Source organism: Tachyglossus aculeatus, chromosome 25 (assembly GCF_015852505.1).
Source record: "Tachyglossus aculeatus isolate mTacAcu1 chromosome 25, mTacAcu1.pri, whole genome shotgun sequence".
NCBI lineage: Eukaryota > Metazoa > Chordata > Mammalia > Monotremata > Tachyglossidae > Tachyglossus > Tachyglossus aculeatus.
Genome location: NC_052090.1, coordinates 27,339,423 through 27,362,339, shown reverse-complemented (window position 1 = coordinate 27,362,339; position 22,917 = coordinate 27,339,423). Strand labels below are relative to the sequence as shown.

General features: G+C 51.8%; 2 protein-coding genes across 3 annotated transcripts; both read left to right on the top strand.

Annotated features, from left to right (window-relative positions):
* The first annotated feature begins 1,755 nt into the window (after positions 1–1,755).
* LOC119945446 (fatty acid-binding protein, adipocyte-like) lies at positions 1,756–3,740 on the top strand. Its single transcript, XM_038766536.1, has 4 exons — positions 1,756–1,828; positions 2,967–3,139; positions 3,428–3,529; positions 3,690–3,740. The coding sequence occupies exons 1-4, from the start codon at positions 1,756–1,758 to the stop codon at positions 3,738–3,740; spliced, it is 399 nt and encodes a 132-aa protein (XP_038622464.1).
* A 4,688-nt stretch (positions 3,741–8,428) lies between these two features.
* LOC119945449 (myelin P2 protein-like) lies at positions 8,429–14,929 on the top strand. Of its 2 annotated transcripts, none has more exons than XM_038766538.1 (4): positions 8,429–8,580; positions 10,325–10,497; positions 10,893–10,994; positions 13,752–14,929. In XM_038766538.1, exons 1-4 carry the CDS (start codon positions 8,508–8,510, stop codon positions 13,968–13,970), a joined length of 567 nt encoding a protein of 188 aa, XP_038622466.1. In that variant the 5' UTR covers positions 8,429–8,507; the 3' UTR covers positions 13,971–14,929. The 2 variants fall into 2 exon arrangements, with proteins under 2 accessions (XP_038622466.1, XP_038622467.1); XM_038766539.1 differs by lacking the exon at positions 13,752–14,929 and adding an exon at positions 11,322–11,567.
* The last annotated feature ends 7,988 nt before the right edge of the window (positions 14,930–22,917 follow it).

The following is a 22,917-nucleotide window of genomic DNA, read 5'->3' as shown; positions in this document are numbered from 1 at the left end:
CTGACTTTCTAGATGGACAAGGTTGTGATATCACCACCTTCTCACAGTGACCCAGTATGGGTCTCCATGGGTATAACGAAACCCTAGAAACCCAAGGGCAGGTATCACCCTCTCTCAGTGACCCAGCAAGGTATCACTCTCTCTCTCTCCACCCAGACTGTCAGCCCAGGGAACTAGAACAGACCCTTCAAGACCCCTGACTCTCCCATCTACATCCCTGACAATGCCCTAGTGATCCAGAACAAACCATTCAACACCCCTAAATCTCCCCTCTCCATCCCTGACTCTCCCAATGTCCCAGCAAGAAACATCCAACACCCCTGACTCTTCCCTCTCCAATCTGACTCTCCCTGCCTATGACCCCACACAGACCAGCCAATACCACTGACTTTCCCCTAGTGACCCAATATGAACCATCCAACACTCTTACTTCTTCCCTTTTCATCCCCGACTGTCCTCCAATGACCCAACACAGACCACCCAACACCCTTAATTCCCCCTTTCCCATTCCTGACTCTCCCTGCCTCTTACTCAGCAAAAGCCATTCAATACCCCTGACCCTCCCTGACTTAGCTCCAGTGACCCAACTTGGATCTTCCAACACCTCTGTCTCTCCCCTCTCATACTTGGTAACCCACCATGCACCATCTGATCCCCCTGGCTCTCCTCTCTCCATTCCTGACTCGCCCCCAGTAGCTGAGCAACGAGGTCTTGCCCATTGCTCTACCCAAACCCTCTGGAGCCACTGATATTTCCAGCTACGAAGCTCTCTGAGGAGCTGGATTCCTCGGGCTCAACCCCACTTGGGGAGGAAATGCTTCCTGTTGTGCATTTCTGAACCAGCCTCCCTTCAGCTCCAACTCCATGTCTGCACCCCTCGCGGCTCTGCAAACTCTGTGACCTCCCACATCGGCCCAGCCCCAACACTTGCAGCTGGCCACCACCTGAGGCTCAGAGGCGTCTCCCACGTGGATTCCTCCAGGATCTCAACATTCAGCCTCTTGGGCATCGAATGCCCAGCCCCTGTCCTGGTCAGCCCTGCTGGCCCAGGGGGAGGCAGGGTGGAGGGACACCATCTATAGGCTTCCAGCCACCCCAGCTCTGTCAGTGCTTGGCTGATGCTAAGCACAGGACACTTCCAAACACTTAAGTGGTTTTTTTTCTAACTAACAACTACTTGAAACCCAAGCCCTAGCCCTTCGGCGTTCTCCCGCCCCCTGAATGCCTGGCTTTCAAGTCCCTGGATCAGTGATAATTAGACAGAGAGAAAGCCTTGTTGCTCTTCTCTCTGAGGAGCTCAAAGCACTCAGAGACTATCAAGCCAACACATCAGGGCTGGAAGGCAGGGAGGCAGAGATGGCGGGATGGGAGGGAGGGGAAGGAATTGTTTTGAAGATGAGTACGGTGGAAAAGGCTGATTCCTACTAAAAGTTTTTCAGAGGTAAACAATAAGTAGGGTTTGTCAAAACCTCCAGGGAGACTGTGTTTGAACTGTCCTAGTACTAATCACCCACCCAAACCATCTACTAATCACCCCCCACAAACTGTCTGAGGGCTAATCACCCCCCAAAATCACATTTACCTGCTAAATGGGACTCCAATTTGCAGCTAAACCAAGGAGAGGGGACACAGGTGGCTGCACCCTTAGGTGGCCACTTCTGATTGGCTCCCCCGAGCATCACGCGGTCCCAGGCCCTTTAAGAGAAATTCATCAGCAAGCTCGGCCCAGCCTGACCTAGCCCCCAGAGCGACAGCATGTGTGAGCCCTTCGTGGGAGCCTGGACGCTGGTCTCCAGCGAGAATTTCGACGCGTACATGAAGGAGTTGGGTGAGGCGGGGCAGGGAGGGCTGTGGTCACATGGCTTGGGAGGGGCAGTGGCCTGTCCACAGGATCAGCCTCTCCCTGGGGGTTCGGCCCCAGATGCCCAAGGAGGAAACACTGACCCTCCATCCCACTGAACTTTTTCCAACCCACCTCTAGCCAAGTGTAAGACATTCTCCTCTCTGGACGCTTGGGAAAAGAATTGTTGGGATTCTCACCGGTCTAAACCCTTTTTTTCCGGAAACTCTCTCACCATCACAGGCCTGCAGCTTGGGTTCTCCAGCAGTTCCCATTCAGCTGTTGCAGAACAGGTGGGGAGAAGCCATTAGGTCTCGTCTTGGGGAGGGAGATGCTCGGCTCTGAGTCAAGCTCCCGGTGGTGGCCATGTTGACTGGGAAGTTAGTTCCACTCCGTATGAATGCCCAGGGTCAGAGCAGAGGAGAGCAGAGTCCTCTTCACCTTTGCCCTCATCCTTGAAGGAAATTCCCAGCAGTCTTCTCCAGGGCCATGTCGGGTGGGTGCTGCTTTGTGGCCAGGACATGCTCCTGTTGGAACTGCCCATGGGGACTGGAAAGCTGGACTTCCCTGCCTTTCCAGTGTTCTGGAATGACTCAAGGGCCAACACCTTTCTGAAGAAGTCCAGTGCCCACAGATCTACTCCAGGCACTTTGCTTTGTTCCCAAACTTTTGAAGAGCCACCATGACTTGTTTTGCTCCCTGCAGGACAATTGAAAGGATATTTCGTGTCTGATCAATGGTGTTTATTGAGAGCTTAATGTGTACAGAGCACCATGCTAAGCTCTTGGTGGATTGCAGTACAATAGAGCCTAGGATTAGAACTTTGAGTCAGGGGCTCCTGGGGAGTTCAAACACATATGAAGGGCCAGGCCCACATGGGCCAAAGCAAACTCTTTTGCCCAAACCCTTGGGTGATCTACACCCGACTGCAAGTTGGCATTAGTTATGTGGACGGTTGGGTAGAGGAGAAAGACCTGACCATCTGCGGAAGCGAAGCGAAGGACAGGTGTTCTCCAATGTGACGGGAGGTGATGGGCCGGGGTGGGTGGAGGGTGCTCCTCTTGGGAGTTGTCAGCAGCTGGGGGCCGGTGAAGGGGACCAGGCTGATGCCGAGCCCTGCTTTCAGGCGTGGATCTGGCCACCAGGCGGCTGGGTGGGTCAGCAAAACCCACTGTTCATATCAGCTGCAATGGGGACGTGATCACCATCGAGACCAAAAGCACTGCCGCCAGCAGCACCATCTCCTTCCGGTTGGGCCAGCCATTTGACGAGACCACAGCCGATAACAGGAAAGTCAAGGTGAGTGAGGCGGGGAACCCTCCTCTCCTGGAAATTCCACAAGGACAGCAGTGTGCCCCCACATGCTGAGGGGCTGCTGTGCCAAGGCAGAACCTGGGCTCGATATCCTCCTCCCAACTGCCCGAGGTCAGAGTAGTGCTGGGGTGGAGCAGGGGGGAGGGATGTGCAACCTGGGGGAGTTGGACTGTCATTCGAACAGGGAGATTGAACCCAGTGGACAATTGCAGCTTGGGGCGAGAGTGGGAGGGAGAGAAAGAGCCCTTGGGCTTTGGCGCTTCCTGCCCACAGAGCCTCATCACCCTGGAGGGCGGAGCCCTGGTCCACACGCAGAAATGGGATGACAAAGAGACCACCATAAGACGACAAGTCGTGGGGGAAACCCTGAGAGTGGTGAGTTGCACACCTGAATCTGAGACTGAACCAGCCTTCTGGGTCCTGTAGTCCCTCGGGGGGCCGGGGGGCGGGGGGGGGGCGGCTGGGGCATAGGGGAATAGGCTGGGGAATAGGCAGTCAGCGGCCACCCAGAACCGCCGTCTCGGCCACCCAACAGGTGTGCACCATGAACACTGTGGTCAGCACCAGGATCTACAAGAGGGCTTGAGGGTCCCAGAGAGGATCGTCTGCTTCCTGAAGACCACGAGCCCCGGGGTGACAGCAAAGCCACATACATGAAGGGAGCAGAGACAAATCCCAATAAAGAATTCCCACCCAGCCGATGCTGCGGCTCTTCCTCGGGGCGGGGGAGACTGCGGCGATGGGAGCTGGGTGAAAACAAGGGACTGTTCTAGGGGGGAGGGCGGACGGACTGGCAGGCGGGTGGACGGGCAGCGGGTGGACATGGGCTCCCAATGAGAATGAACCCACCTCGGCACCGGATCTAGCTGGGAGCCGTTTCAGAACCACAGCTGAAAGGCCCCATTGTCTCCCTTGCCCCCGGCTCCAGCCATTCAGGAGAGATAGAGGCAGTGTCACTGTCCCACTGTCCCCTGAGCTGGGCAGGACAGAGCTGTATTATGGGCCTGCCTGAATTTCCCATTGTCCCACAGGAATTTGATTGTTACCACTATGCCGGGCTCCCCCTCAGTTCCCCCTGGCAGGGAGCGAGGCGGGAGAAGGCCTAGGATGACCAGGGCTTTGGGGACAGATGGGAGGAGGGGGGTGAAAATACTGTGCATCACATTATGTTGCCGACTTGTACTTCCCAAGCACTTAGAACAGTGCTCAGCACGCAGTAAGCACTCAATAAATAAGATTGAATGAATGAACATCAAGGCCCACCCAGAGGCCATCCAGGTGCTCTCCTATGTACCCCTCCCTTCCTCTCCCAGGGAGAGGGCACATGGGGTGACCGGGAGGGAGGCTCTTCCCAGTACCCCTGGAGTAGAGAGGGGAGCAGTGCCTGAGGCTGTGAGCTTGAGGGACTACTGCCTGTCCCCCTGATGAACCCGGGATTCCTGTCTTGGGTCTGTACCTCTCTTCCTGGCTGGGGTGGGCTTGATGAGCCAAAGGTTCAAGGGATCCTGCCTATCTAGCGGAAGCAATGTCAACATTTATTGAGCCCCTACTGTAGGGCGTGCCCTGTACTGGCACCTACCACGTGCAGAACCCTGTGCTGGGCATCCACTGTGACCAGAGCATGGTACTAAATGCCTACTAGATGCAGAGCACTGCACTGGGCACCTGCTGGGCACAGGGTGTTGTATTGGATACTCACTATGGCTAAAGCAGCACTTTACAGTGCTTAGCACAGAGTAAGTGCTTAACAAATACCATCATTTTTTTTAAGCATTATGCTGGGCCCCTACTGAGGGTAAGGAACTATGCCAAGTGCCTCCCTTTTGCAGGGGTCTATAGGACATACTTGGGAACAGTCTATATCAGGGAAAAAGAATCAGCCCCTGCCCAGGAAGTGTTTACAGTCCTGCTTCTACTGACTGCTTCCAGCTTCTCCAAAATAAGTCTTCACTCAGCTGCTGAGCACCCACATCCTAAGGAGTCCCACGGTCAGCCCTGCCCTGTCCTCAGCCTCCTTCAGAGGGCCCTCCTGGACCCCCGCCCTCCTGGTTAGTCAACTTGGACTGTCCCATGCCTCTTCTGCTCACTCTCTGGAGGGATGGGGAGGGTCTCTGAGGCAACCAGGGGGTGGGGAGCCCTCCATGGCTTGGGGAAGCCAGTCTAACCCTGAACCTGCCTTCCACAGAGAGGCCTCGGTAGCCGGGAAATGTATTCAGGAGGGCGGAGCAGGGTCTGTGCCAGCAGAGGAGGCAGACCCCGATCCGGCCGTGGCTCCTGCCCCTCTGTCGCCCCTGGGCCTCTCTCCACCCGGGTCCCTGTCCGCTCTCAGATTGTCTTTGGGAGGGAGGAAGGCCCGGCCTCAGCAAATGACAAACCATATCCTCCGAGTCATTTCCTCCATCTCTGCCCTGTCAACTGGCACAGCACAGGTCAGAGTTGCTTTGGTCACACCAGAACCCTCGATTCCCAGCAAGTGCCCATTTCCTCCAGGAAGACCACCTTGCCCCTGCCCCACCAAGAATAGTCTCCCTTACCTGGTCGTTTTCCAAGAAGGCCAGAATAAGCTCTGACATAGTGGAATTGGGCCAAACCAAGCCTGAAAGCAGAGCTTCAAACCCTGTAGGGCTCTGAATGTGAATCCCTTGGAGGAATAGTCACTTTCAAAGACTGGAGAAAGAGCAGCTGGAGGCAGGGAGGTCAGCAAGAAGGTTGATGCAGTAGTCAAGTGGTGCCCTCCACTTTGTGTTTTCTTTTCCGGTTCCTCTGCCTCGGTTGCCCCAATACCACCGCCTTTGGCAAGAAGTGGCCAGTCATCCATCTAAATAATGATCCCTCCTCCGGTGACTTCAGGGAGAGCTGTTGTAGGTGGCCAGGAAGGTCTGTCTCCTTACACTGGGACTCTATTCGAGGAAATTAAAAAATTCACGAAAAAGAACCAATAAGAACCACTTGCAAGACATGAGTGCTTCGATCCTAACCTCAACGTTTTTCAAATTCTCCCTCAGCCCCAGCTGATCAATCACAGAAGTGGCTTGACATTTCCATATTGTCCCAGCTCCAGATTGGCCACCTGGAGGAGGACGGGGGGTGCGGGGCTGGTGAGAGGGACAGATGAGAGAGGTGGCCTTCCTGAACACCCAGAACATCACAGCTTGTATGGAGCCGGGCCAGTCCCAGGCCAGTCTGGAATTGGGCCAGTCCCAGGCCGGTCTAGAGCTGGGTCAGTTTCAGGCCTGTCTGCAGCTGAATCAGTTCCAGGCTGGTCTGGATCTAGGTCCATCCCAGGCTGGTGTTAAACTGGGCCAGTCTGGAGCCGGTCTATAGCTGGGCCACTCCAGGCCAGTCTGGAGCTGGGTCAGTCCAGGGCCAGTGGGCAGTTGGGCCAGTCCAGGACTAGAGGTGTCAAGTGGATTTATCAACATTCCTCATTCCTGACCAGTGATGATTGAAGGAAATTATGTACTCTGAGATAGCTTGGAATGGCGCATGGATTGGTGCTTGGGATGGAGCCCAGGGTGGCACCAGATACAGTGCCAGGGAGGACAAATGATTGACCAGGCCTTCGTAAGGCAGTGCTTGGCACATAGTAAGCACTTAACAAATGTCATCATTATTATTTTAAGACATGTGACTCCTCAACAGTGCCAGGGATCGTTTTGGGGAGGGAAGTTTGGAGAGTCCAGGGCCCGGACCCAGAACTGGAAAAGAAAGGAGTGGAGAGCAGGGTCAGAAGGAGCCCAGGGACCTGGGCAGCACCCCCAAGGGGTGGGAGAGCCAGTTGGGGGACACCAGGCTGGAGGGGATGGGGAGAAACAGGGCAGGTTCTGGGGGAGCAAGGCGCACAACAAGGGCTACCTGTGGAAAGCGGGGTCATGGACTGGGGTGATCTGCAGGAAGGGACCCGGGAGAAATTCCAAACATCCCCAGTAGAGAGGGAGAATGGGGTCAGAGAGGACAGGGAGACCATGGAGAGGCTGGGGAGAAGGAAGGTGTAGGAAATAATAATTATAATAAAAATTATGGCATTTGTTAAAGGCTTACTGTGACCCAAGCACTATACTAATCGCTAAGATGGACACAAGCCAATCAGGTTGGACACAGTCCATGTTCCAGGTGGGGCTCACAGCCTCAATCCCCATTTTACAGATAAGGTAACAGGCCCAGAGAAGTGAAGCGACTTGCCCAAGACCACTAAACAGACAAGTGGCAGAGCCAGGATTAAAACCCATGACCTCCTGACTTGCAGGCCCGTGATCTGTCCACTATACCAGGCAGCTTGAAGCCCATACAAGAAGAAGACATAAAGTCCAGAGACCATTCCATGATCTCGTCCAATCATGTCCCAATTCAGAGCTGACCCAGCTGTGAGAGATTTTGGCAACAGGAATCTTCAGGGCCAGGCCCCAAGTTGAGGGGGGTTCCCACAGTGACATAACCTCTGGCCTCTGACTATGGACTTGGCCTTAGGGTGGTCTTGGCCAGCACAGACCATCCAACACGATCAAATTTCCCTTCTCCATAATAACATTAAGAATGATTGTATTTGTTAAGTGCTTACAAAGTGTCAAGCACATTTCTAAGCACTGTGTAGATACAAGTTAGTCAGGTCAAACACAATTTCTTCCCCTCATGGGGCTCACAGACTAAATAAGTGGGAGAACAGGAATTACATCCTCATTTTACAGATGAGATAACTGAGGCTCAGAGAAATTAGGTGACTTGCCCAAAGTCACACAGCGAGCAACTGATGGAGTCGAGATAAGAACACAGGTTCTTGCTCTTTCCACTAGGCCACGGTCCATCTCTAACTCTCCCCCGGTGACGTAGCACAGACAATCCAACACTCCTGACTTTTCCCTCTCCATCCCTAACTCTCCCCCGGGGAGCAACTACAGACCCTCCAACACCCCTAATTCTCCCCTCTCCCTCCTGGCCCTCCTCCAGGGCCCAGCAGGCTCAAGTCACCAGTGCCAGTGCTGTGTCAGGGTCTGTGGCCGCAGCCCCTCCCCTTAGCCGTCTTGTGCCCACAGAGCGGCGTCTGAAGGCCGAGTCGGCTCTCGCCTGGGAGAAGGCGCCTTTGTCAAAGCATTTTTGTTGGGGGAAGAAACTACGGTTGTATGTGGGAACCTCGCCTGGTAAGCGACTTCTCCATTGTATATTACTAATGAAAGAGCAAAGCTGGATGGGGCTTCGCCTCTGCCCAGGGTGTCTGCCCCATTGGCTGCATGAAGAATCATGTGCCTCAAGCATCCTTGAAAAGGAGCTATCAAGGCCAGCTCGCTCACAGTCCCTCTGCCCTCTCCCCGTCCTACTGTCTCTCGTGCGGCTGCCTAGCCCAGCCCGGCCCAGCACCATGTGCAGCCGGTTCGTCGGGACCTGGAGGCTCTCCTCCAGCGAGAACTTTGAGGACTACATGAAAGCGCTAGGTGAGTGACAATAATAATAATAACAATTTTGGGTTTTTTAAAGCTCTTACTATGTTCCAGGCACTTTTAGACTGTGAGCCCACTGTTGGGTAGGGACTGTCTCTATATGTTGCCAACTTGTACTTCCCAAGCGCTTAGTACAGTGCTCTGCACACAGTAAGCGCTCAATAAATACGATTGATGATGATGATGATGAAGTGTTGGAGTAGATACAAGGTGATCAGGTTGGACACAGTCCCCGTGCCACACGGAGCTCACAATCTTATTATTATTATTATTATTATTATTATTATTATTATTATTATTAATCCCCATTAAGGTAACTGAGGCACAGAGAAGTTAAGTAATCATAATAATAATAATGATGGCATTTATTTAGCGCTTACTACGTGCAAAGCACTGTTCTAAGCACTGGGAGGTTACAAGGTGATCAGGTTGTCCCACAGGGGGCTCACAGTTTTAACCCCCATTTTACAGATGAGGGAACTGAGGCCCAGAGAAGTGAAGTGACTTGCCCAAAGTCCCACAGCCGACAATTGGCGAAGCCGGGATTTGAACCCATGACCTCTGACTCCGGAGCCCGTGCTCTTTCCACTGAGCCACGCTGCTTCTCTAAGTGACATCCCTAAGGTCACGCAGCAGACAAGTGGCAAAGCTAGGATTACAACCCAGATCCTTCTGACTCCCGGGCCAGTTCTCTATCCACTAGGCCACCCGTTGCCAGAGGCCAGTCCCGTTACAACCCAGAGCAGGGTGGGCGGAGCCACGGAAGAGATGGCAGCAGTCAGGAGGGCAGATGCTCTGCCCAGCTGCCTTGACTTTGCTCTGATGCATCAGTGGCCCGCTCGGAACCTGGGCCCGAACCTCAGGGAGCTCAGTCCTTTCTAGCCCCAGTGGCCCCCACCGTGCTCTGCTGTCCAGTTCCTCAAGGAAATCTTCAATCAATCAATCAGTTGTATTTATTGAATGCTTACTGTGTGCAGAGCACTGTACTAAGGGCTTGGGAGAGTAAGCTCATTGCGAGCAGGGAATGTATCTGTTTATTCCTGCAGTGTACTCTCCCCAGTGCCTAGTAATAATAATAATGTTGGCATTTGTTAAGTGCTTACTATGTGCAAAGCACTGTTCTAAGCGCTGGGGGGGATACAAAGTGATCAGGTTGTCCCATGTGGGGTTCACAGTCTTAAACCCCATTTTACAGATGAGGTAACTGAGGCTCAGAGAAGTTAAGTGACTTGCCCAAGGTCACACAGCAGACATGTGATGGAGTCAGGATTCGAACCCATGGCCTCTGACTCCAAAGCCTGTGCTCATTCCACTGAGCCACGCTGCTCTGCACACAGTAAGTGCTCAATAAATATGATTGACTGCCTGACTATAACAGAGTCGATAGACGTGCTTCCTGCCCACACTGAGTTGAAGTCTAGAAGGGACGCACTGGCCACTCCACTAGAACTGGGCCCCAATGCTTCCCAGACTTCCTTGGATTCAGGAGCATGAGTCGGGGGCCCACCCTGGATCTCTGGGAGGCCTTGGCTGGACCTAATTGGCCCTGGGACAACCACCGACCAGCCCGCTGCTTCCTCCTGGGAAACAGGCCCCACCATGGCACGCTTCAGGCAGACACTAGAGGCGGGAGGGTCGAGGGCATCAAGCAGGGCAGAGGTGAGCATCCCTCCCCCCATCCCAAGCTAGGCAGGTTCCATCCAGCTAGGTAAAATGGGGATCTGGTTCTGGCCTGCAGGAGTGGGCTTGGCCACCCGGAAACTGGGCAATCTGGCCAGGCCCAGTGTGACCATCAGCATGAAGGGGGACACAGTAACTCTGAGAACAGACAGCACCTTGAAAAGCACAGAGATTTCCTTCAAGTTGGGCCAGGAGTTTGACGAAACCACCGCAGATAACAGGAAGACCAAGGTAAGCCCAAAGCTACGTGTTACAGTGCCCTCTCTGCCAGACCCAGTGAGGCTCTTCTTGTTGTGATGAAAACCCAATGCCACTTTATGTCTCGCAGTCCTGCGTCCTCACCCCGCACCTCCCTCCCCTCTCTGCGCCCTTGACCCTTGCCCCCCCACACCTTGTGAGCTTGCCATTCACTCCAGTCCTACCCCCATTCCATGTACCACACCCTGCATCTCTGCCCCCATCTCATGTTCCCCTTGCCCCGCACCACACACTCCCACCCAGCACCCTGACTCCCCCTCTTCCCCCCCGCATGCCCCTAGCCCCACCGAAATGACTCCGCAATGAAGGCAGTGCCTCTGTGGGTGTCTGGATCTGCAAACATCAGTGAAGCTATTGTGTCATTGCAGAGTGTGGTGACCTTAGAAAAGGGAGCCCTGAACCACATCCAGAAGTGGGACGGCAAGCAGACGACAATAAAGAGAAAACTGGTGGACGGGAAGATGGTGGTGGTGAGTGCGGCCCCTGAACTTCCCAGACGAGAAGAGATCAGGGAAGGGAAGGAGTGGGGGCTACTCCACAGGGGAGGGGCTCTCTAAGCCATGACAGGGAGCCCCACCAGGGCAGCCACCTCTCTCTGTTCTCAATCCTCAGGAGCACCCCGAGAACGGGGCCCACTTCAGCCAAAGTTGAAGCAGAGTTTTATCTTCCCAGTTTGACCCATATGGTTTTTCCTAGCCTGGTGGCAGGCAGTTAGGGGAGGTGGTCCCCAGGGGCAGCCTGTCCTCACTGGACCAGGTCTGCCCTCCCAAGCGCCTCACCCACTCTGTGTCTCCTAGGAGTGCACCATGAAAGGGGTGGTCTGCACCCGGGTCTATGAGAAGGCCTGAGGCCCCCGCAGCCTCTTTCGCTGAAGCCGACTGCGCTCCCCAGAACCAGTCCGGTTGAAGAAGAAAAACTGGACTCTGGGCTTTGGCCTCGTTTCTTTCTGTGTATCAGAAAAAGGACTAAACTGTGAAACCTGATTGAAAGCTGGACTGTAGCTCCTTCAACTGCCGGGGTTATAAAACAAAAGCTTGAAGTGACCCGGGGCCCTAGTCATTGCATTCTAATTTTGAGGCCTTCCAGAAGAACAGAGAATGTGGTTGAAGACTCTTGAAAATCTCATCACCCCAGGGTCACTTCCTCTCTTAAGGACAGGCCATGTCTGCCTCTCCCATTTCTCAGGCAGCACCCCAGTACCGACTACCCAGTTCTTTCCATGTTGCCAACCAGAGAGTGGGTCTGCGGTCCCTGAAGCTCCTGGGCGGACTGCTCACTGACCTGTGCGGTGTCGGCGGTCCTCCTGCAAGGAGTGAACCTGGGCTGGTCGATTGGTTCGGCAGTGGAAAAACTGGCCCCCAGGTGGCGCTGGTTTGGTATCACAATCACAGCAGTGAATAATAATAATTATTAATTAATTATTTATTTATTAATTAAATAATGATGATGATGGCATTTGTTAAGTGCTTACTAAGTGCCAAGCACTGTTCTAAGCACTGGGGAGGATACAAGGGGATCAGTTTGTCCTACGTGGGGCTCACAGTCTTGATCCCCATTTTACAGATGAGGTCACTGAGGCACAGAGAAGTTAAGTGACTCACCCAAAGTCACACAGGTGACAACTGGCGGGGCCGGGATTTGGACCCATGACCTCCGACTCCCAAGCCCGGGCTCTTGCCACTGAGCCACGCTGCTTCTCAGTGAATGTACGTTAACTTTCGTGTTCTGCCAAACGATTTGTCCTATAACCTCTGAAGGGCTTCAAAGGGAGGGGGCTGTTCCTAGGTCTGAAAAGGTATCCCTCACCCAAGGTGGGCATTGATCCAATGTTTGAAGTGGCCTTACTCACCCACTGGGGGCCCTGATCCAGGAACTCAGTGACATCACACTCCCACAGTGGGTGCTAGAGCAGGACCCACGCAGTCCAGTCCTCTTGGGGCAAGGGTCCATTCTGTGAGCCAGGTTCCCGCCTTCCTGGGCTGGTTGCTGCCCCCTTCAGCACCTCTTTCAGACTCTGGCTTCCTCGTGTCCCCTGTTGGCAAGCCTATCTGGCTTGGGGTGACTTTGCTCCCTTCTCCCGCAGCGTCCTCTGTAATCTCACTTTCTGAGGTCCACCATGGTCGCTGGGGCAGATGGCCCATCTCTGCCTCGTCTGTCCCCAGAAGAATCACCAGTCATCCACAATATTTCCTGAGCCCCTCGTTTCCATGGAGCCCTGTCCTGGGCAAATGGCATCATGCTAGTCAAAGAATGACCCTGGCTATTATCCAGAAGCCCTGGTAAAAAGAAGCAGCATAGCCTAGAGTAAAGAGCACAGGGCTGGTGTCATAGGTTCTACTCCTAGCTCTGCTGTGTGATCTCGGGCAAGACGCTTAACCTCTCCTTTGCCTCACGTTCCTCATCTGCAAAATGGGGAATAAATACCTGTTCTCTCTACCCCTTTGATTGTGTGCCCCATGTGGTAGAGAGTCAGTTTCCAACTTGATTACTTTGTATCAGCCCCAGTGCTTATCCATAGCAAGCCCTTAACAAATGCCACGATTATTATTAGGTGAAGCAAATGAGGGGTTCTCTGACTCCTATCAGTCACTTGGAAGCAAGGGGGCTGCAAAACCCTCTGGGCAAGATGCCTCAGCCTGTTCCTCTGGACTTTCCAAAAGGAATTTACAGTAGCTGCAGCTTGTATTCCAGTTAAGACAGCTGAGACGGGTGGCTTTCGAAGCGGAGGTCAGAGCACCCACTCTGTGCAAACCCTAGCCAGAGGCACTCAGCTACAAACCACTTTTATGGGGTTGACAACAGCTGGCTGAATTAGACATCTCCCAATCAATCAATCATATTTATTGAGCGCTTACTGTGTGCAGAGCACTGTACTAAGCGCTTGGGAAGTACAAGTTGGCAACATATAGAGACAGTCCCTACCCAACAGTGGGCTCACAGTCTAAAATGGGGAGACAAAGAACAAAACAAAACATACTAACAAAATAAAATAAATAGAATAGATATGTACAAGTAAAATAAATAAATAAATAGAGTAATAATAAATAGAGTAATAAATAAACAAATAGAGTAATAAATAAATAAATAGAGTAATAAATCCCAAGTGTCCAGCACTGTAGTAAGGGCTTGGGGGAATTCCACAGGGTTAGAGCACATACCGGCCTCCTCTGCTCAGGTCACTACTGAGTTTGTTCTTCCTCTATCCCATCATCCATCCAACGGCACAGGGCAACTGCTACATACAGAGCACTGAGGGATCCGCGACGGTCTGGCAGAGTGCCCTGGAATTCTGCTATCTTGCTCACACCCCGCTGGTAAGCTTCTCGAGGCCTGGGGTAAGCAGTAAAACCGTCACTGTCACCATGGGTAAAACAGTAAATCTTTTCCTGTCACAGAGGCCAAACAGTAAAACTGTCGCAGTGGGTGAAACAGTAAAACTATCATAGTCACTGTAGCTATTAGGGAAAAAGTAAAACTGTCACTGTGGGTAAAAGAGTAAACCTTTCACTATCATTGTTTCACTATGGGTGAAACAGTAACACCATCACTATCACCGTGGCTGTGGGCTAAAATGCAACCACTTCTGTCACTGAGGGGAAAAGAGTAAACCTATAGCTAGCACCGTGACTATGGATGAAACAGTAACACCATCACTGTTGCCATGGGATTAACTACAACCATCACTGTGGGTGAAACAGTAAAACTACCCCTTTTGCCATGGCTGGGGGTGCAACTAAAATCATCATTAATATTGCTGTTGCCACCCCAGCAAGGTGGAAGCCCTGGCACCTGTTTCTCTGGGTTGGTGTATAGCAGGGCCAGGTGCCCCGGAGCCCCCAGAGGGAAAGTGCTGGGGCCCTCAACCTGAGCCCAGAGAGTCCACCGTGGATCCACAGAGTAATCCCATTCCTGTCTAGCTCCTGTGTCAGCCTCCCGCATCAGGAGAGGGGTGGCAGCCTCCAGAGTTCCCCCATTCCCACCCTTGTTGTTATATTGTACTCTCCCAAGCACTTAGTACAATGCTTTGCACTCAATAAACACTCAATAAATACAATTGAATGAATGAAGGAAGACCAGGTGCAAGGCCAGACTCTGGGAAAGTGAACAGTCTGCCCTACATGCCATCCGATCAAGCCTGGGACACTCAGGACTTCGATGCCCGCTCCCACGGTGCCCTACCCAGAACCGACAGAGGGTCGAGAAAGACGAGAGCCTCTGAAATGTGTAACATGGGTGTTTAGTGCCATCCGACTGACAGCTAGGTCCAAGAACGGGCAGCGATTGCTCAGTCGGACACATATCTCCACTGGCAGGGATAGTGGGGAACCGATCACTTCTAGTGCTTAGGCCAGCGCTAGGGCACTGTAGACTCTAGACTGTACACTTTAGACGAAGCTTGTTGCGGGCAGGGAATGTGTCTGTTTGCTGTTGTGTTGTATTCTCCCAGGTGCTTAGTACATTCATCATAGAGAAGCAGTATGGCGTAGTGGATAGAGCACGGGTTTGGGAGTCAGAAGGTCATGGGTTCTAATCCCATTTCCACCACATGTCCCCTGTGTGACTTTGGGCAAGTCACTTCACTTCTTTATGCCTCAGTTACCTCATCTGTAAAATGGGGATTGGGACAGTGAGCCCCACATGGGACGAGGACTGTGTCCAACCTGATTTGCTTGTATCCACCCCAGTGCTTAGTACAGTGCCTGGCACGTAGAAAGCACTTAATAAACAAATACCATTCATTCACTCATTCATTCAATCACATTTATTGAGTGTTTACTGTTTACAAAGCACTGTACCAAGCACTTGAGAGAGTGCAATGCAACAATAAATAGTCACATTCCCTGCCCACAACAAGTGCACAGTCTATAAGTGCTCAATAAATATGATTGAATGAATGCATGAATGTAGACTCAACAGAGGCTGATGACAAGTGGATAGGCCCCACTAGACTGAGCTAGAAACGTCTTCCTCGAAGATTTCAACACCTAGTTAAGGTTGGGAAATTCACCGAAACTTTCTCAGACAAGAATTCGACATTTTTTCCATGTCTGTTTCACTTAGCATATTGTCTGTTTCAACTTGTTCATGGTTTGAATTGCAAGGGGCCAAGAGGACTTCTGGAATTTTCCTAAAGACCTTCCTGGAGGAAGGACTGAGAGGAAGTTTCTTGTGGACCCAGAGCGCTCATTCTTCCCTCATCCCCCTGACAGAGGCTGCTGAAGAGCAAGTGAGCCTCTAGAGCCAGTGCCCTCCTTTCATTTAATTCATTCATTCAGTTGTATTTATTGAGCTCTTACCATGTGCAGATTGCTGTACTAAGTGCTTGGGAGAGTACAGCATAACAATAAATAGACACATTCCCTGCTCACAATGAGCTTAGAGTCTAGAGGGTGAGACGGACATTAATACAAATAAATAAATTACAGGTGAGTATATAAGTGCTGTGGGGATGGGGGGGAGGGGTGATGAATGAAGGGAGCAGAGCAGGGCAATGCAGAAGGGAGAGGGAGAAGAGAAAAGGAGGACTTAGTCAGGGAAGGTCTCTTGGAGTCGTGCCTTCAGTAAGGCTTGGAACGGGAAGAGAATAATTGTCTGCCAGATTTGAAGAGGGAGGGCATTCCACATCAGAGGTAGGACGTGGGCGAGGGGTCAGCAGCGAGAGAGACAAGATCGAGGTACACTGAGAAGGTTAGCATTGGAAGAGAGAAGTGTGCGGACTGGGTTGTAGTAGGAGAGTAGCAGTGGCCCAGGCCGGGCTCCAACTCTGGGCGGATTCCCTTGTCTAGACCAGGATCTGCCACGGCACTCTCGGGTAGTGCGAGTCGGGGCAAGGCGACCCTACTTGGCTCTCGCTGGCAATTCCAGTCCCAGAGAGGAAATGGCCAGGACCGGAGCTGAGAGGTGAAAGGCTGCCACACCGGGAACTTGGGGTTAAGGGTTTGTTCCTCTAGCAGTGGATTGGCTCTAGAGAAGCTCCGTTTAGCTCTTTCTCTGCACACAACAACTATGGGAAATGTTTTTCAGAACAGGAAAAGTGTACCGGCCGTGATAGTGCAAAGACAAAAATAACTGCCGCAGGTGGGACATCCGGGCCCAGAGAGGAGACAGAGAGAGAAAAAGAGACTTACGGGTCCCAATAGGCAACCACCCAAGAGAATTAGCCTCGAAGAAGGGATTGGTCTTCATAACTGTTTCTAGTAAGGATCTTGCCTACCAGGAGGCACTAATCACAGCCCCTCAATATGACAGTCTTGTCCCTCATCCACAGGTAGTGACATACTGGGCCTGGACTGGGCTGTTTGGACTGGACATAGCCTGGGCTCTTGGAGGTTGAGGCAAGCCACACTGACAGACCCTGATGTACTGCAGGACGGATAGAGAGATGGACAGTTCCCAAAGACTGCAGGATGGACAGACAAACCCTGATAGACTGCAAGACAGGCAGGCTGACCCTAGCAGACTGCAGGACTGACAGACAGATAGACAGACGCTGGTGGACTGCAGGACTGACAAGACCAGCCCTAACAGCCTGCACGTCAGACAGGTAGAACCGGGCAACCTGCGACCCAGAGGGGAGCAGTCAGTCACTCAACAAGGTCATAAATTAAACAAGTTCACAGGAGGCTGTGAGGCTCCAGAGTTCTTCCCAAACTCTGACTTCCACCAATTATCGGTCAGCACAGTTGCTGACAGTTGCCATAGTTGCAGGAAAGAGCAAAGGAAAGAGGTTATAGCTCTTAGAGCTGCAGGTTGCCCTCCGGCAGGTGAGCAAGCAGGCCCAGGGCCCACCTCATGATTGGGCCATCCAGGCCCAAACCACCTTCCCCTGCCTCAGGAAGAGGAGTCTATGCTGGAAGGTCCCGGGCTGGGCGCACTGTACTTGTTCTTCACTGAAGCCATGTTAGTCATCTCGTCCTGCCCTGCTGGTCATCCTTGCCACTGGTCAAAACACCCTGCCAGTCATCGGGCCCTGCCGATCAACCTGTTCTTCCCTGCTGGTTGCCCTGTCCCACAAGTCAACACGCCCCACCCGTCATCTAGCCCCACTTGTCAATGCCCCACCAGTCAGACTGCTCTGTCCTTCCAGTCTCCCTACCCTACCACCCATTGGGCTCCACAGTCATCAGCCTCTGTTGGTCACTGGAGATTTGGGCCCAGATAATTGAGGTGGATTTTTCCAGTGTCCAAGATGGCACTCTTAAACTTGCAATCATTCCAGGATAACCCTACAGGCCGGTTATGTCCCTGGCTGGCAGTTTGACAGCTGATTGGGTTTTTGAGTTCAGGTTTGTGACTTAACAAGGAAAAGTCCCTTTACTTCTCGTTCTGGTGGGTGAAAGTTTTGAGAGGCTGATCAGGCTCCAATGGCAGGGTCATATCAAGGCTCAAAACGTCGCCTCCGTACCTCTCTCTCTCCAACCCTTGTCCCTCTCTTCCTCCCTCCATCCCTCTGTCCCTCCTTCCCTTCATCCATCTTTCCTTCTGTTTGGCTCTCTCACCTCCCGCCCCTCTATCCGTCCCTCCCTCTCTCTCCCTCCTCCCTCACTCTCTCACATGGGTGGGTCCGGAAGACCACATTTGGTTACTTTCAGAGGCCAGAGTTTAGATATAATCAAGTTCTTTGTTAGAGAGTCAATTAATTACAGCATATCCTTGCTATTTCAGTGTGCAGCATTGCGATTGGCCACTGGCCATGACATCGTATATGGGAAAATTGAGGTTTTTAAAATAACGGAATTTAGAGGAAAGGGCAGAACAAGAGTACCAAATGCTCAGAGGAGTGATTGTCATTATGAGAGGAGGGACCGGGCCACACAAATCCTCTGCCAAGAACAGTATCGTCATTTTACAGAGGAGGAAACTGAGGCCCAGAAAGGTTAGGTGAGATACCCAAGGTAACATAGCAGTCCAGGGGCAGAGCTGGGATGAGACCCCAGGTTTTCAGACTGCCAGGCCCTTGTTTTCTCCACAAGACTTCGTTATCTGCAGCCTCACACACACTATAATGGGTGGGATGGGTTGGAAATCAGATACTGGGGCCATTCATCTGGGGGAAGCTGCCAATCAATCAATCAATGCTATTTATTGAGCACTTACTATTTGCAGACAAAGTCTTTGGTAGAGTACAATATTGCGGAGTTGGTAGACATGTTTCCCTGCCCAAGATGAGCTTACAGTCTAGAAGGGCCAGCACCGTGGAGCCACGAAGGGGCTCTTGACTGACCAATGGCACACTGAAGGGCAGGAGCAGCTCAGCAATACAGACAAAGCAGCCTCGGGGACATCTTCCACTACAGACCATCCTGCACACTTTGTTCTTCTAACTTCAATCTACTTACTCCACCTGGATCTCATCTCTTTCTCATTGTAAATCCATTGCTTACATCCTTCCTCCTGCTTAGAACTCCCACATCATATCTGACAGGACACTGCTCTCCCCATCTTCAAAGCCCTCCAAAAATCACATCACCTCCCTGAAGCCTTCCTTACTAAACACTCTTTTCCTGACCCTATTCACCCTCCCTTCTGTGTCGCCTATATCTTAGTTCTGTACCGCCCCCGAAGCACTCTGATACTCACCCTTACCCTACCCCAACAGCATGTGTGTACATATCATTATACTCTGCTGCCTCCCCTATTTTATTGTCTGTTTCCCCCTCTAGGCTGTAATCTCACTGAGGGCACCAACTCTGATGCACTGTACTCTCCGAAGGACTTAGTACAGTGCTCCTCAACAAAAGGAAGCTCCTTATAATTGACTTTAAAGCACTCAGCTTGCCCCCGCTTACTTCACTTCAATGTTCTGCTCCTGCAGCCCAAACCCACACTTCACTCCTCTTGTGCCAGCTTACTCACTACGTCCCGATCTTGTCTGTCTCACCACCGACCCCTTTCCTACATCCTCCCACTGGCCTGGAACACCCTCCCCTTTCGAAAACACCAGATCACTGCTTTCCCCACCCTTTTTTTGTGGTATTTGTTAAGCACTTACTATGTGTCAAACGAGCTCAGGGGTAGGTACAAGCTAATTAGGTTGGACTCAGTCCCTGTCCTGAACAAACAGGGCTCGCAGTCTAAGTCTTATTAAGGTTGCAGCTCCTCCAAGAGGCCTTCACTGATTAATAATAATAATAATAATAATAATAATAATAATAATAATAATGGCATTTGTTAAGCGCTTGCTATGTGCAATGCACTGTTCTAAGTGCTGGGGAGGATACAAGGTGATCAGGTTGTCCCACTTGGGGCTCACAGTCTTAATCCCCATTTTACAGATGAGGTAACTGAGGCCTGGAGAAGTTAAGCCCTCTTTACCAACTCCTTCCCCCTTGTGCATCAGGTATGCACTTGGATCTGTATCCTTTTGGCACTTTGTATTCCCCCCACCCTCAGCCCCACAGCACTCATGCACATACCTGTGATTTATGGAGTTACATTAATGTCTGTCTCTTCTTCGAAACTGAGCTTGTTGTGGGCAGGGAACGTGACTACCAACTCTGTAGTACTGTAATAATAATAATGATAGTATTTATTAAGTGCTTACTATGTGCAAAGCACTGTTCTAAGTGCTGGGGAGGTTACAAGGCGATCAGGTTGTCCCACAGGGGGCTCACAGTCTTAATCCCCATTTTACAGATGAGGTAACTGAGGCACAGAGAAGTTAAGTGACTTGCCCAAAGTCACACAGCTGACAATTGGCAGAGCCAGGATTTGAACCCGTGACCTCTGACTCCAAAGCCCGTGCTCTTTCCACTGAGCCACTGAGTCTGTACTCTCCCAAGTGCTTACTACAGTGCTGTGCACATAGTAAGCACTCATTAAATACCGTCGACTGATTGTTTGAAGAAGTACCATTAGAGAAGCAGCGTGGCCTATGGGAAAGAGTCCAGGCTGGGAGTCAGAAGGGCCTGGGTTCTAATCCCAGCTCCGCCACTTGTCCCCTGTGTGACTTTGGGCAAGTCACTTCACTTCTCTGCACCTCATTTCCCTCATCTGTAAAATGGGGATGAAGACTGTGAGCCCCAAGCGGGACAACCTGAATACCTTGTATCTACCCCAGCGCTTAGAACAGTTCTTGGCACATGGTAAGTGCTTAACAAATACCATCATTATTATTATTATTGCCACTGATTGATTGACAGCGAATCAGCCTCTCTTTAATAGGGATGGGGGACGGGGCCCGGTCAGCACACCCATAGATGGAGAAGGATCTGCTGGAGCTCAGAGTGTCAGCTTTGACCAGTGCCAGCTTGGAACAGCACAGTTGTTGGTGAGGATCTCTGGGCAGCCAATGCCGGCCCACCCCAGCTCTCCCTGGCCCCCACCAGAGCCCGACCGACAGCTCCCACTGTCCAGGGGCTTTTCAGCACCCTCATCCAGCATTACAGGTGACGGCTGTCAGCCCCGCATGGCCAAACATCTTTCTGGACCAAGCTAACTGACCCCTTCATGGCCACATGACTTTCTTTTTTTTTTAATGACATTGGCTTAAGCGCTTACCATGTACCAGGCACTGTACATAGATAGATATGAGGTTGGACACAGTTTCATGTCCCACATGGGGCTCACACGAGGGGCTCATGAGGAAGCAGCATGGCGTAGTGGATAGAGCATGGGGCTGGGAGTCAGAAGGTCTTGGGTTCTAATCCCAGCTCCGTCACTTGTCTGCTGTGTGGCCTTGGGCAAGTCACTTCACTTCTCTGTGCCTCGGTTACCTCTTCTGGAAAATGTGGATTGAGACTGTGAGTCCCATTTGGGACATGGACTGTGTCCAACCCGATTTGCATGAATCCACCCCAGCATTTAGTACAATGCCTGGCACATAGTAAGCACTTAACAAATACCACAATCATTATTATCATTATTATTATTATTATTATTATTATTATTATTAATCCTTATTTTACAGACGAGGTAACAGAGTTCCAAAGAAATTAACTGACTTGCCCAGGGTCACCCCACAGACAAATGGCAGAGCTGGGAGTAGAAACCAGGTCCTTCGGACTCCCAGGCTGGTGCTATATCCACTAGGCCTAACTAGTTCTTGTTACCAATTAGTTTCAGGGTTAGCCCTGGTCTGGACCAGCAGTGTCGGAAGACCCTAGACTTCAATAGCACTAGGGGCCAGGCAACCCCAAGTGGCTGGGTGAGCTAAGATCCTTGTTGAAAGGGATTATCTCCCATTTTACCAGCTGGGAAGCACCAACACTGCATCCAGGGCTGTGGAGACCAAGGACAGTGTCCGGCCTGATTAACTTGTACTTACCCCAGCGCTTAGAATAGTGTTTGACACATAGTAAGCACCTAACACACACCATAAAAGAGCATTACCAACAAGCATTATGATCCCCACTGATGTTATTGCTATCATTGGAACTGTTACATTTGCCAAGCACTTATCCAGACAGTCGCTAAATCCCGTCCGTTTTCCTCCACATCATTTCCCGGATCCGCCCTTTCCTCTCCATCTAAACAGCCACTTGCGATCCCCTGGATTTCCAAGGCCTCTGCCGGGAGCCGCCCTCCATTTTGTTCCCCCTCCCCCCGCACAGAAGGCAAACTAGATACAACGCTTGTGGACAGGCAGTAAAGGAGGGCGTGCAGGCCTTTGGATATGACTCTATCCCACGAGCCACGGAGTTTCCAAGGCAGAGGAGCCCCAGACCCCTCTCCCAAGAACCCCAATCTGAATCTGAGGAGAGGGCAGAGATGACAACACCAAGGAGGAGGAGGGATGGGAGAGAGAGAAAGGGAAGGCAGGGAAGAAGTGGCCTAGTGAATACAGCATGGGTCTGGGTGTCCGAAAAACCTAAGGTTCTAATCCTGGCTCTGCCATTTGGCTGTTGCTATGTGACCTAGGGCAAAACACTTAACTTCTCTGTGCCTCAGTTCCCTCATCTGTAAAAGGGGGATTAAGACTGTGAGCCCCATATGGGACAGGGACTGTGTCCAACCTGATTAGCTTGTATCTACCCCAGCACTTAGTACAGTGTCTGGCACACAGAAAGACCTTAACAAATACCAAAAAATAAAGAAATAATAAAAATCTTTAAAAAGGAAGAAGCATGAGATTTAAGAAAGGAGGGATGGATAGAAGGAAGGTGAGGGGCAGCCCCACCCTTGGGGGCCATCCCCATCACATCCCAACAACTCATCTCCCCTTCAGTCCGGACGTTGACCTGAGCCCATCAACTGTCCGGAGGGGAAACCGACCACCACAACCAGAGAGTTTCCCCAACCACCAGCTCCCCCTACCCCAGGTCCAGGCCCTGGAGGGAGGGGACTTGGTCTACTTGGCTCGGTAGGGATTGGAGGGGAAAGGGAAGGAATTCTCCCCGGGGTTGGAGGAGCAAGGGGGAGAGCAGAGGTACTTGAGGGCACATGACTAGAAAA